The following is an 11,845-nucleotide window of genomic DNA, read 5'->3' on the forward strand; positions in this document are numbered from 1 at the left end:
TTATAATACACTCTACCCGAGACGAAAAGAGCCAAAGAAAAAAAAAACGGGCAACAGTTGGGCGAGTGCCTGAGAAAATTAAATGCTGCCTTTGAAGTGCTTGGACTTGAGCAAAGTCTATTTTAAACACATTTTTAAATTTCGCTGACTGTGCAGCAAGTGTGTGCGAGCTGTGTGTGCTGATTGTATGGGTGTGTATTTGTATGTGTGTGTTTGTGTGCCTTGTCAAACAGCTGCCTCAGCCAGTCAGCGTCTGGACTCAGTGGCAACTGCTGTTCAATGGATTTTGACTTCAATCTTGAGCGGGCCTCTGAATTGACTTTGGCCTTGAATAACTCAGGCAGAAATGGATCAAAAGTCGGAAACACACCAGCACACACACACACACCCAGACAACGAAGGACAAGGGGCGAAACTACATTCATTGGGTCAGCGGTGCTACATTTTTATTGGTCATTAGTGCGAGCCTCTATCGGGCATTCGTAAGCATTTACACATCGTTAAACTTTCATTTCCGGCAAATTAAGCGCATTCTATATACCTTCTACCCTGGCCCAAAAAACACACACACACACACACACTTACAGTGACATAGACACAGGGACACAGAGGCGTAGCATTATTCACGCCATGTCCTGCCCCCGATTACGGGGGGGCGCCCGCTCAGCTCTTTGTCAGCAAAATAGCCACGCGGCAGTGCATGAGAAGGCTACCTCAAATGACCACAACAAACACAGCCCGACGCCTATATATGGTATATATATGTATATACGATATGCCGGACTATATTTAATGGAGAGCAAACAAATAGCGGTACGCCCCGTAGGCGGCATTCGCACTTTTGTTTGCTTTTCAATCAAAAGTCAATAGCAGAAGCGAGCCATATAAAAGCCTGGCAAGGATTGTGGCATCGGTGTTGGCTCCAAGCTATTGTCCACACCATGTCCTTCTGGGCGGTTAGTCGCGGCCTAACGCCGCAAGGCAAAGTGGCGCCCATGCTGAATCCCAATCAGCGACAGTTCCTGGAGGACGAGCTGCGCTATCGTGAGAAGCTCAAGATGCTGGCCGGCGGCAATGCCATCGATGATGTTTACGTGCGCAAGCCGGACACCGTGGATGATCCACTGGAGCTGGACAAGCACGATTCATTCTACAAGACCACCAAAAGTCTGCTAGTGCTGTTCCAAATCATGGGCGTCATGCCCATACATCGTAATCCACCCGTGAGAAATATGCCGCGCACTGGCTACTCCTGGCGATCCAAGCAGGTAATGTGGGCCGTATTCATCTACAGCTGCCAGACGACAGTTGTGGTGCTGGTGCTGCGCGAGCGGGTCAAGAAGTTCATAACCAGCCCGGACAAGCGCTTCGACGAGGCCATCTACAACGTCATCTTCATCAGTCTGCTCTTCACGAACTTTCTGCTGCCCGTCGCTAGCTGGCGCCATGGCCCGCAGGTGGCCATCTTCAAGAACATGTGGACGAACTATCAGTACAAGTTCTACAAGACGACGGGCTCGCCCATAGTGTTCCCGAATCTGTATCCGCTTACCTATGCACTGTGCGTCTTCTCCTGGCTGCTCAGCATCGCGATAAATCTGTCGCAGTATTTTCTCCAGCCCGATTTTCGCTTGTGGTACACCTTTGCCTACTATCCGATCATCGCGATGCTGAATTGCTTCTGCAGCCTGTGGTATATCAACTGCAATGCCTTTGGCACGGCCAGCCACGCCCTATCGGATGCACTGCAGGCCACCATTAAGGGCGAGAAGCCAGCCCAGAAGCTAACGGAGTATCGTCATCTCTGGGTGGATCTGAGCCACATGATGCAGCAGCTGGGACGCGCCTACTCGAACATGTATGGCATGTACTGCCTGGTGATCTTCTTCACCAGCATCATTGCCACCTACGGCAGCATTAGCGAGATCATCGATCATGGCGCCACCTACAAGGAGGTGGGGCTCTTCGTCATCGTCTTTTACTGCATGTGCCTGCTGTACATCATCTGCAACGAGGCGCACTATGCCTCACACAAAGTGGGCATGGAGTTCCAGACCAAATTGCTCAACATTAATCTGACTGCCGTGGACACTGCCACACAGAAGGAAGTGGACATGCTGCTGGTTGCTATCAACAAGAATCCGCCCATCATGAATCTCGATGGCTATGCGAACATCAATCGCGAATTGATCACCACCAACATCTCCTTCATGGCCACCTATTTGGTGGTGTTGCTGCAGTTCAAGATCACCGAACAGCGCAGATCACAAACAGTTTAAGGCTTGATCAAGCAGAACTAACTGAAAAGTTATCGATTATATTCAATTTATTATCGACTTGCATTCAATTTGTGCATATGCCTGAAAAGGGCTTGGATTTTATTATACAAAAGATTTATGTCTATATTTATTTATCCAACATAATAAAAACGTAATAAATTTCAATGAAATAATTCGTTTTTCGTTCTAGATTTTTCCTTGTCAGCATTCAAGTTGCCTTAAGGGATATTTCTTTGGCAAATATCATCATAAATTCCTTAATGTTTTATTGATGACAAATCAATATACAGTAGAATCCGCTGTAGGGATTGTCGGTATACTCGGAAAACGCCTTAACCGTGTAAGAACCATCGTAATAACCGGATTCCACTGTACGACTGTATCGTATATTATCATCAACCCCATATAACACTCCAGTTTTAAACTTTAATTAAAGCTAAGCTTGTTTTACATTAAATTTTATAGCGTACGGACTACCTAGAGTTAAATGCCAAACAGATAACATTTCATATTATTAATTATTGTTATATATTAAAATGCTCATTATTTATTATAATTCTCGACCTCTATCTACGCTAAATGCTTTCAACATGTTTTCTCTAAACTAATTTTGGATTTTGTATGTCAGATGTGTATAGTTTATTTATTTTCTAAATTTTCAGTACAACTTGTTTTCGTTGCGTACTTCTCCGTGGACCGACCGCAATGTGTCACAGAGCCCAGCCAGACTACAGCCTTAACACCTACATGGGCATCAACCTGGGCATTGAGAAATTGGAGGCGGTGATTCTGAATGCCAAATTAGAGCTGGTGTACAGTGCGGTGGTGCGCTATGATGTCGATTTGCCCGAATACAAAACCGAGAAGGGTGTCAACGCCGGCGTGGATCTCGATCAATTTGAGATTAATCCCGTGATGTATATCAAGGCATTGCATATACTGTTCAATTGCCTGGTGTCACAGGGCGCCGATTTATATAAGGTGGCAGCCATCGCTGGTGCAGCGCATCATCATGGCGCCATATATTGGTCCCTGACCGGTTTCCGTGCGCTCTGTGGCCTAACAGCATTGAAGAGCCTGCACGAGCAGCTGACGGAAAAGTGTTTCACCTTGCGCTCACTTTACTGGGTGAATGATGATTGCATGGACACTCAGTGCAAGGCGATGGAAAAAGCAGTTGGTGGCGCTAGAAAACTCAAAAAAATCACTGGATCTCACGCATTTGCCGGCTTGACGGGCCCTGAGATACGCAAGGTCCATGTGACCTATCCGGACGAATACCAAAGAACAGTTCGCATATCGCTAATAAGCAGCTTCCTGGCATCGCTGCTGACTGGAACCATGGCATCCATTGACCACTCTGACGGCTCGCTAATGAATCTCTTGAACATACATGAGAAGGAGTGGTCCGACGTCCTCTTGGCGGCTTGTGCACCAGAATTAGCATCACGGCTCATGCCAGCGATTGCCACGAATCGACTGCAGGGACGCATTAACAAATACTATGTGAATCGCTGGAAGTTTAGACCCGACTGCATGATCGCTGCGGCCACCAACAGCCATTCCAGCATGTTGGCCAGCATCAAGGATCAGGAGAATGTTATTATTCTATCGCTCAGCCAGCACGACATGATCATACTGCCAACTAGGGAATGCAACGCCGAAGAAGAGGGACAAACCATGTGCCATCCAACCATTCCCGATACATTTATGAACTTTTTTCGGTTCCACAATGGGGGCCTAGTGCGGGAGCGAATCTGCCAGGAAGTGGCCGACGGCAGCTGGACACAATTCGATGAAATGTTGGCCGACACGCCCATCGGCAATGAGGGCAACATCGCCATTCATTTTGATGAAATGGAGCTGACGCCAAAAGCACAAGGCACTCTGCGCTGGGACATTGACATCTCTGAGCTAGCTACCGAGGCACTAACTGGACGAGAGCGATTCGAGCCGCGGTTCGAGGCCCGAGCCGTCATCGAGTCTCAAATGATGCATCATTGTGGAATTGTCGTCGGCACCGGGTTCAGCATAGACAGCAATACCCGAATTATTGCCATTGGCGAGCACTCCAGAAACAGCAGCATACTCCAGATTGTGGCCGACGTCTTCAATGCGCCCGTCTACCGGCATGAAATGCCCGTTGATCCGCGCCTCATGGGTGCCGCCTATCGGGCCCGCTACGCCTTCTATGAGTATCGTGAGGTCAATTGCAATTGCTGTAAGTGCAAAATACGCCATGGCAATCAGCCCCAACTCAGCTACTCTGAGTTCATTCAGAGCTCTCCCGATTACTTGACGTTGGCGACCGAGCCAACTCCTAACTGTGACAAGATCTACGCCCCACTGAAGCACCGTTACGCACAAATGCAACGGCAGCTGGCAGCCAGCAAAGCTATCCACGAAACCCGCTTCGAAGACGATCCATATCTATTACGACAACTTTGAAGGAGTCTTACAAAAATTCGATGTCTTTGCTAGTTATTCAAAATAAGTTCAAAGTTAAGTAAACTAGTGCAACAAAGAAAAACAAGAGTATTCTAGCCGAGTCCGCCCGACCAGCAGATACCCTGTACCCAATGAACCAAATTACGTTCCCATTCAGTCAGTCAGACGGACTAGCTTACTCTGCTATGATATTTACTGAGAATACATTCAGTTTCTACAATACTTGAGAGTGGGTGCATTGGGTACAGGGTAGAGGCTTATGTAAGGCTAAAAGTCCGCATCCCAGCCAGAAAGCTCATCCGGCGGCTCAGTGGGATCACAGGGAAAACGGTCAAAGTAACGCACGTCCGTGGGATGAGCAATGGGCCGCACAAAGGGCGGTATCAGCAGCTGACTGGACAGGCCATCCCAGTCGAAGCCGAGAAACCATCTAGGGAGTAGTGCAACAATTGTTTAGTTCAAGTGGTTCCCTCTGAACTAGCCCCACTAGCATATCCACTCACTTGTGCTTTTTGATATCCTGTATGCCGCCTGTTTGGTAGCCCAAACGTTCGGAGGGCACATCCCGGCAGAGGCGCTTGATCAGGTGCACGGCCCAGCGTGAGATGTGCTTGGGAAATGTGATCATGTCGATGCCTCTTAAGATCAGGTTATAAGTCTGCATGGGATCGGGCGCCGTAAATGGTGGACTGTTAGGGACAACGGGAAACGCTTAGATTCATTCAGATTCACTGATTTTCGACTGCAGACTTACGCGCCGTTGAGCAGCTCGTGTATGAGTATGCCCAGAGCCCAGTAGTCCACTGCTCGATCGTGTCCCTTGTTGAGAATAATCTCTGGCGCCACATACTCAGGCGTGCCACAAAACGTCCACGTCTTGGCGCTGTTCCCAATATACTTGGCAAAGCCAAAGTCCACCAGCTTCACATAGCCGCGCTCGTCCAGCATGAGATTCTCCGGCTTGAGATCCCGATAGAGTATGCCACGGGCATGCAAGTACTCAAAGGCCTGCAGGACGCAGCCGATGATGAACTGGGCGGCATTGTCATCGAAGGAGCCATGGTCACGCAGCATGGTCCAGATCTCGCCGCCCATGCACGCCTCCAGCAGCATGTAGACGTACTTGTCGTCCCGGAATGTGCGATAGAGACGGCAGATGAAGGGACAGTTCGAGCTGAGCATGATGCTGCGCTCGCTGTAGATGTGCTCCTCCTGCTTGGTATCCACAATGTGTCGCTTCTTCAGGCACTTCAGTGCAAAGATGTCCTCGCGGCCCTGATGATGCGCCTTGACCAGCTCGACGCGACCAAAGCCTCCGATGCCCAGTGTGCTGATCACCTCAAGATCGGTTAGCTTCAGATCCGGGAACTCCTGTTGCGCCTGCGCACCGAACGACTCCTCGTTGTTGGCCTGCGCCTGTTTCATGGCCAGCATGCGATCCTCATCCCCATAATCTTTCTCCTTCAGCTCGCACAGATCGCCGATGAGCCGCTTGAACGATTCCCGATCCAGGCTGAGGCACTCCACGCCCGGCGCCAGCGCAATGATATTGGCCGTACGCTTATCCTCATTGATGAGCGCCTGTTCGCCAAAGTAATCGCCGCGACCCAAGATCCGCAGCTCCGTCTCCTCCAGCGCAGTGGGCGTCAACTTCTGCGTAACTCTCACATTGCCCTGGGAGATGAGGAAGAAGCTGTCGCCCGCCGTGCCCTGGCGTATGATATACGTGCCTGCCGCATAGAATTCCAATTCCAGCACATCCGCGATCTTGGCCAGCAGCTGCTCGCTGAGATTGCGCAACAGCGGCACCGACTTCAAGAAATTCACGCTGTTCTCGATGCGCTGCAGCCCGGTGCGCATCATAATCTGCTGGAAAATGCGGCGATCCAGCACCCAGACCCGCGCCTCCTCACTGATCACCCGTATGGAGGCGGTGCGCGTGCAGTTGTAGAGTATGGCCAGTTCACCGAACGCCTTGCCTGGCCCCATCTTGTCCAGCACCTTGCCCTGCTGCATGACGGCGAATTCGCCCGCAGCAGAGACATACAAATGGGCGCCGGCTTCGCCCTCGCGGATGACAAACTCGCCCGACTCAATGCTCTTGGAGTACATGGAGTCCACCAGTTCGCGCACCTGCGAGGCATCGATGTTCTTCAGGAAATCATTGTCCATAATCGCATCCTTGATCTGCTGCTTGGCGCTGAGGTTATAGAAGAGTAATCGATGACAGATCGGGCTCGTAGCTCGTCAGGAGTCACTCACCTGTAGTCTTTCTCGTATTTGGGAATGGTTTCAGTGTAGGACTGCTGCTTGGACTGAACCGAGCTCTCCGCGGAGACGCCCTGCTTTTTAATGGCCGCCAGTAGCGGCTTGGGACGCACTTCATCCGAAGTGGTCGCATCTGTTTTTAATGTGCTGTCCAGTGCTGTTGCCGTGGCTGTAACTGTTTCCGCAGCAGCTCCTCCTGCTGCTCCTGCTGCTGTTTCTGTTGCTGATGTTGTGTGGCTCTGGATTTCATTGCCATTGCTGGCTGGCATAACCAGACCGCAGGCACTGCACACATGCTCGTGCTCTCGACTGCTGCTCACCTCGCCGCACTGCTCCGGCGGCTGTTGGCTGCCGGACAAGCCCACATGGCTGCTGGTGGTTTGCTGCAGCACGCTCTGCATCGGCCAGCATGGAATGACAATTGAAAGGCGTCGATTAATCAATTCGCCAGCCAATTGAGTTTCCAATTAGCGGCACATGTGATGCAGCTGAAACTCAATTTAAATGAACAGCCAATGACCCCCCCTCTTGTAGCCTCTCAATAAATATCGGAGGGAACCTTCGCACAATGTGGGCCACTCGTTGTTGCTTCACCCTTCACAGACATCTTATCTCCCACTTAGCGTAAATAGCATGCAAAAACTGACCCCAAAACAATGGCAAGGCGTTAAGATAACACTGCCAAAATCTGAACACAACTCGAATATATACATATATATATATATACATTTATATGTATGACTCAAAATACTAGATAAGCCAAAAGTCGCAACTTCCAGCGGCAATCAGTTCCTGCCCTCCACACATTCTACAGACTATTTACATAAAAATTAGCAATTCAAAAATTGTCTGCGCACTCTACTTGTATGCACTATAAGCCAACATATATGTACATATGAATGGGGGTATATTGGTCAAACATAACGAAAATTTAATACCCTATACATGAGGTTCAAAAAGGTATATTGGTTTTATTTTACATTTGACCGATTACCTATTGCCGCTATGTAAAAATCTCGAACATTGAAAACCGATTTGCATGTAGGACTGAAACAAATTTTCATCATACAAAGAATGCTTCCTTAAAATTTTCTGTTTCAAATATACATGCTATATAACAATAAAAATCTTTTATTACAGAAAAGTTAAAGAAAAGAATTAATATTAAAAAAAAACCTTTCACAATTCTTAAGATTCTTATCTTGATAAAATATAATTAATTTTAAAAAACATTTTCTTAGAAACCTTCGTACTGTTTTAGGCATCTGTAACTCCCTTCCCTATTTACAATTCTAGAGTATCTTTTACTCTACATCTCCAGCTCCATGCATTTTGAACTATTTCTTATTTTTATTTATATTTTTTTTTTTTTATTTTGTGGCATTTGCTTTATTCTCTTCGGGAGCGCGGCGCGTGCTGCCGCCCGTTGAATTTATGGAATATGCCATGGTGTTTATTTACACCAAACACACACACACAGACACCACGCACACAAATCGCTTACAGCTTGTAGATGTTGGCGGGATGAGCGAGACTGAGGGGCGGCAAGCGCACGACGCGACGTCCAGCTAGAGCAGCGCTCGCGAGCGCAGACAAAGCTAATGCCGTTGCTGATCCGGCAATTAGCAATGCACAGTAGCAAATCCCAGAGTATCTGTATCTTCATTGCCAGCTTTGTATCTGAATCTGTATCTGTATTTGAGCGGGAACTCTCTGGCAACGTTTTGCTCTTTACGTTGCCGCTCTATGAAAATCTCACGAAGAAGTGCTAAACGCTTAGCTCAATAAAAAAGCTTTACAATTCAGATACACACGCACGCACACACTCACACACACACACACGCATAGGCAGTTCAAGTACGAAATTAACAAGAAAGAAACGGCGTATGCCCAATACCGAAGTGGAAATACTCTTTTCGAAGCAACGACAACAAATTGCTCAAATATTTGAAGAGCCATTAAATGTAGACTCTATTAATAGCATTGTATAGCTAGCTTTTTATGATATTGTAGTCTGAATGAATATTTAGCTGTGAATTGAAGATTATTCATTTTCACAGCTTTCGCACTATGCGGCAGACTTCATGGTCATATCTACTGAGCTGTTAACACCAATTAAGCATAATTATCTGTTCAGCAATCTCTACTCCAAGACTCTAGATATTCCGCCCACAAAATTCGACTCTCTGACATCGAGCACAATTGAATGTCAGCCGCAAAACCGCTAGACCAGTTATCACCGGACTGCTACAAGGGCGTAGGGCTACCGGTATCTATGTACATACATGCACAATATCTAATATTGTCTGTTCTCTATCAGATAGTGTCTGATATCTGGAGCTTAGCTGCGGCTGTGGCTGTGGCTGTGGCTGTGGCTGCTGCTGTGCTTGAGATAACGACATGCGACGCAATTGATACAAGCTGCGTGTGTGTGTGTGTGTGAGTGTTTTTCAGATACTTTTTTTCTGTATCTGTGCGAATTAGTTGAAAATACAGAATAGAAATAGAAGCGAAAGATGGGAAAAAAAAATGTCAACACAATACGTTGCTTGGCCAATTGTTGCTGCTGGTGTTATTGTGCCGTTATCTGCGGCTCGACAACAATAAACCAAACAAAACAAACAGCAAACAAAACAAACAAACGATGCACAATGACTAGGGACATCTGCCCCTTTGGCTCGCTGGCCCTTGCCCTGGTGACCTAGGCTCAAGTAGGTTTCTAGTACTCTTCCTTATTGTATGGCATATTTTCAACTATTATGATGATGCAATTTTCCGATAATTAAATGGAATTGATTTGTTTTCTCTCAAGTTGACAAAGAACTGAACAAAGCAAAGATTATTGTCACAGCCTCAAATTTAAATGATATATTCAGCATGGGCTCTAAAGTGAAAAAATTCTCTTTCATATTATGTATATTTTCAATTTGTTTACGGCTTGCAATTTTCCGATGGTTTAATGGAAGTTATAATCTAAAACTCAGACTGTTTATTTTTATTATTAACATAAAATATGTCTAGACATTGGTTAGCTTATATTATTCTCAGATTTGATACATTTTCCTAATCTAGAATCAAGCTGTCCGCCCATGCTGCCCTCTAGGGCTTTTCGTAATTTCATGAACGTCCATTAAGAAATTTTACCCAGGATTATAGTCATATCCCAAGTCAATATTTAAAAAAACAACTAATAATAATTTTAAGAATTTCCTTTACTGCACTCGCTCTCTATATATCACTTGTATTCTCTCTCGCTCGCCCTCTCTCTATCTACGTATATCTCTTTCACTCACACACTCTGCCCATATTATATCAGAATCACAAATATTCCCTTTATGACCTATTTACATTATTTAACTACAACTCTGTCCCTCTCTCTCTCTCTCTCTCTCTCTCTCTCTCTCTCTCTCTCTCTCTCTCTCTCTCTCTCTCTATCTGTGTTTCTCGCTTTTCTTTAGGATTCCTCGTCTACCCTCTCTCACCTTCAGCTTGTGTATTTCACGATGCAATTTGACCAATTCGCAGTCCCGTTCTCGCAGCTGTTCCTTGAGCATGTGCAGCTCGTTATTCAATCTATTAATGATCGAATCTGGCTCCATTATCTCGGCCATATCAGCTGCTCTCCGTCCAATCGCTCAATATCGAATGCCAATTAACTGCTAATTGTCCCATTCAGGCAGCCATGCACGAGTTTGGTTAGCTACCCGCTTTGATTCGCTTTCGCACGCGTTCCGTCGACGACTGCCGGCTGTTGACTTCCCAATTTATAAGCCGATCGACGCGGCGTATGTGTGATTTCCAAAGAGAGTGAGTGATAGAGAGAGAGAGAGAGAGAGAGAGAGAGTGAGCACACAAAAGAGCACGCTTGCAAATGTGTGAAACGAAGAGATCAGAGACAACGCTATCAGCGCGAGATAGTTACAAGCAGATAACCAAAGGGGTTGGGCGCATTTAATTTGCATGTTCATAAAATGATAACGATGACAACTCGACGACTGCTCGAATAGCAAATGCCCTGTAAGGGGAACGAAAGCTAATTGAGAAATTGACTATTCAATATGTTCGATAGTTTGTATCGATATTGCTGATTATTTTATAGATTATTATATCGATTCATATTAATTAAGCTATGTAAATTAACTTTAAAGTGGCTTACAAAAGTTTTAAGTTCTTTTCTACTAAAAAATCAAAAAGGAAAATTAATTTGATCAAACTTGAACTTCAACCCGACTTGAATTAAAAATCCATTTCAGATGTTTGCACAAGTTTAAGTTCTCGCACTTTTGCACAAACTTTTAAAGCGAACAGGGTATTACAACAACAGCAACAACAACAACAGGGGCATCATAAGCAAATGCAGAAGCCAAGCAGTAGATACTTTTGTGCTTTGGCATTAAAACAAAACTGCGAGACAAAAGCTGAGCGTAATTTGATGATGACAGCTACGCTGGTTAATGGTGAGGGATGGGTTGGGATAGAATGGGCTGGAATGGCCTGGGCTGGGCTGGTTTTGGCCTGGGTGAGGGGGCGCGGCGCTGGGCAGAGGCGGGCACAAAGCGTAAAAATGCGAAATGAAAATGAAAATGGCAGCGCAGATGTGAAAATGAAAGCTAAACGAGGCGCGGGCCAACAAACAGCCAGAAATAAAATTGCTTTACAGCCATAATAGAATTATAGTGCCCACTATGAAGCGGCGACAGAGACGGACCGCAACACGCTCGCCGACGACACAACAGCAGCAGCAGCAGCAGTAGCAGCCAGTCAGCGAAAGGGCAGCGAGTGGGAGGGGGGCGTGCGCTGCTAAAAGCAAGTGAAATAAAACGCCAGCCAGCATGCCAAACGGCAAGGCA

General features: G+C 46.5%; 3 protein-coding genes across 3 annotated transcripts; 2 read left to right on the top strand and 1 right to left on the bottom strand.

Annotated features, from left to right (window-relative positions):
- The first annotated feature begins 270 nt into the window (after positions 1-270).
- On the top strand, positions 271-2,407 carry Gr21a (Gustatory receptor 21a). Its single transcript, XM_030382713.2, has one exon. It carries the CDS (start codon positions 942-944, stop codon positions 2,277-2,279), a length of 1,338 nt encoding a protein of 445 aa, XP_030238573.1. The 5' UTR covers positions 271-941; the 3' UTR covers positions 2,280-2,407.
- Positions 2,408-2,782: 375 nt separating this feature from the next.
- LOC115562012 (xylulose kinase) lies at positions 2,783-4,790 on the top strand. The gene is made up of 2 exons (XM_030382714.2): positions 2,783-2,898; positions 2,996-4,790. The coding sequence occupies exon 2, from the start codon at positions 3,027-3,029 to the stop codon at positions 4,725-4,727; it is 1,701 nt and encodes a 566-aa protein (XP_030238574.2). The 5' UTR covers positions 2,783-2,898; positions 2,996-3,026; the 3' UTR covers positions 4,728-4,790.
- On the bottom strand, positions 4,744-10,745 carry Pkg21D (Protein kinase, cGMP-dependent at 21D). Its single transcript, XM_030382712.2, has 5 exons — positions 10,478-10,745; positions 6,990-7,390; positions 5,482-6,927; positions 5,231-5,416; positions 4,744-5,157 (listed from the first exon to the last, which is right to left on the bottom strand). Exons 1-5 carry the CDS (start codon positions 10,604-10,606, stop codon positions 4,995-4,997), a joined length of 2,325 nt encoding a protein of 774 aa, XP_030238572.1. The 5' UTR covers positions 10,607-10,745; the 3' UTR covers positions 4,744-4,994.
- Between the last annotated feature and the right edge of the window lie 1,100 nt (positions 10,746-11,845).

This window comes from Drosophila navojoa, chromosome 3 (assembly GCF_054131105.1).
Source record: "Drosophila navojoa isolate 15081-1374.11 chromosome 3, UAZ_NAV_1.0, whole genome shotgun sequence".
Lineage (NCBI taxonomy): Eukaryota > Metazoa > Arthropoda > Insecta > Diptera > Drosophilidae > Drosophila > Drosophila navojoa.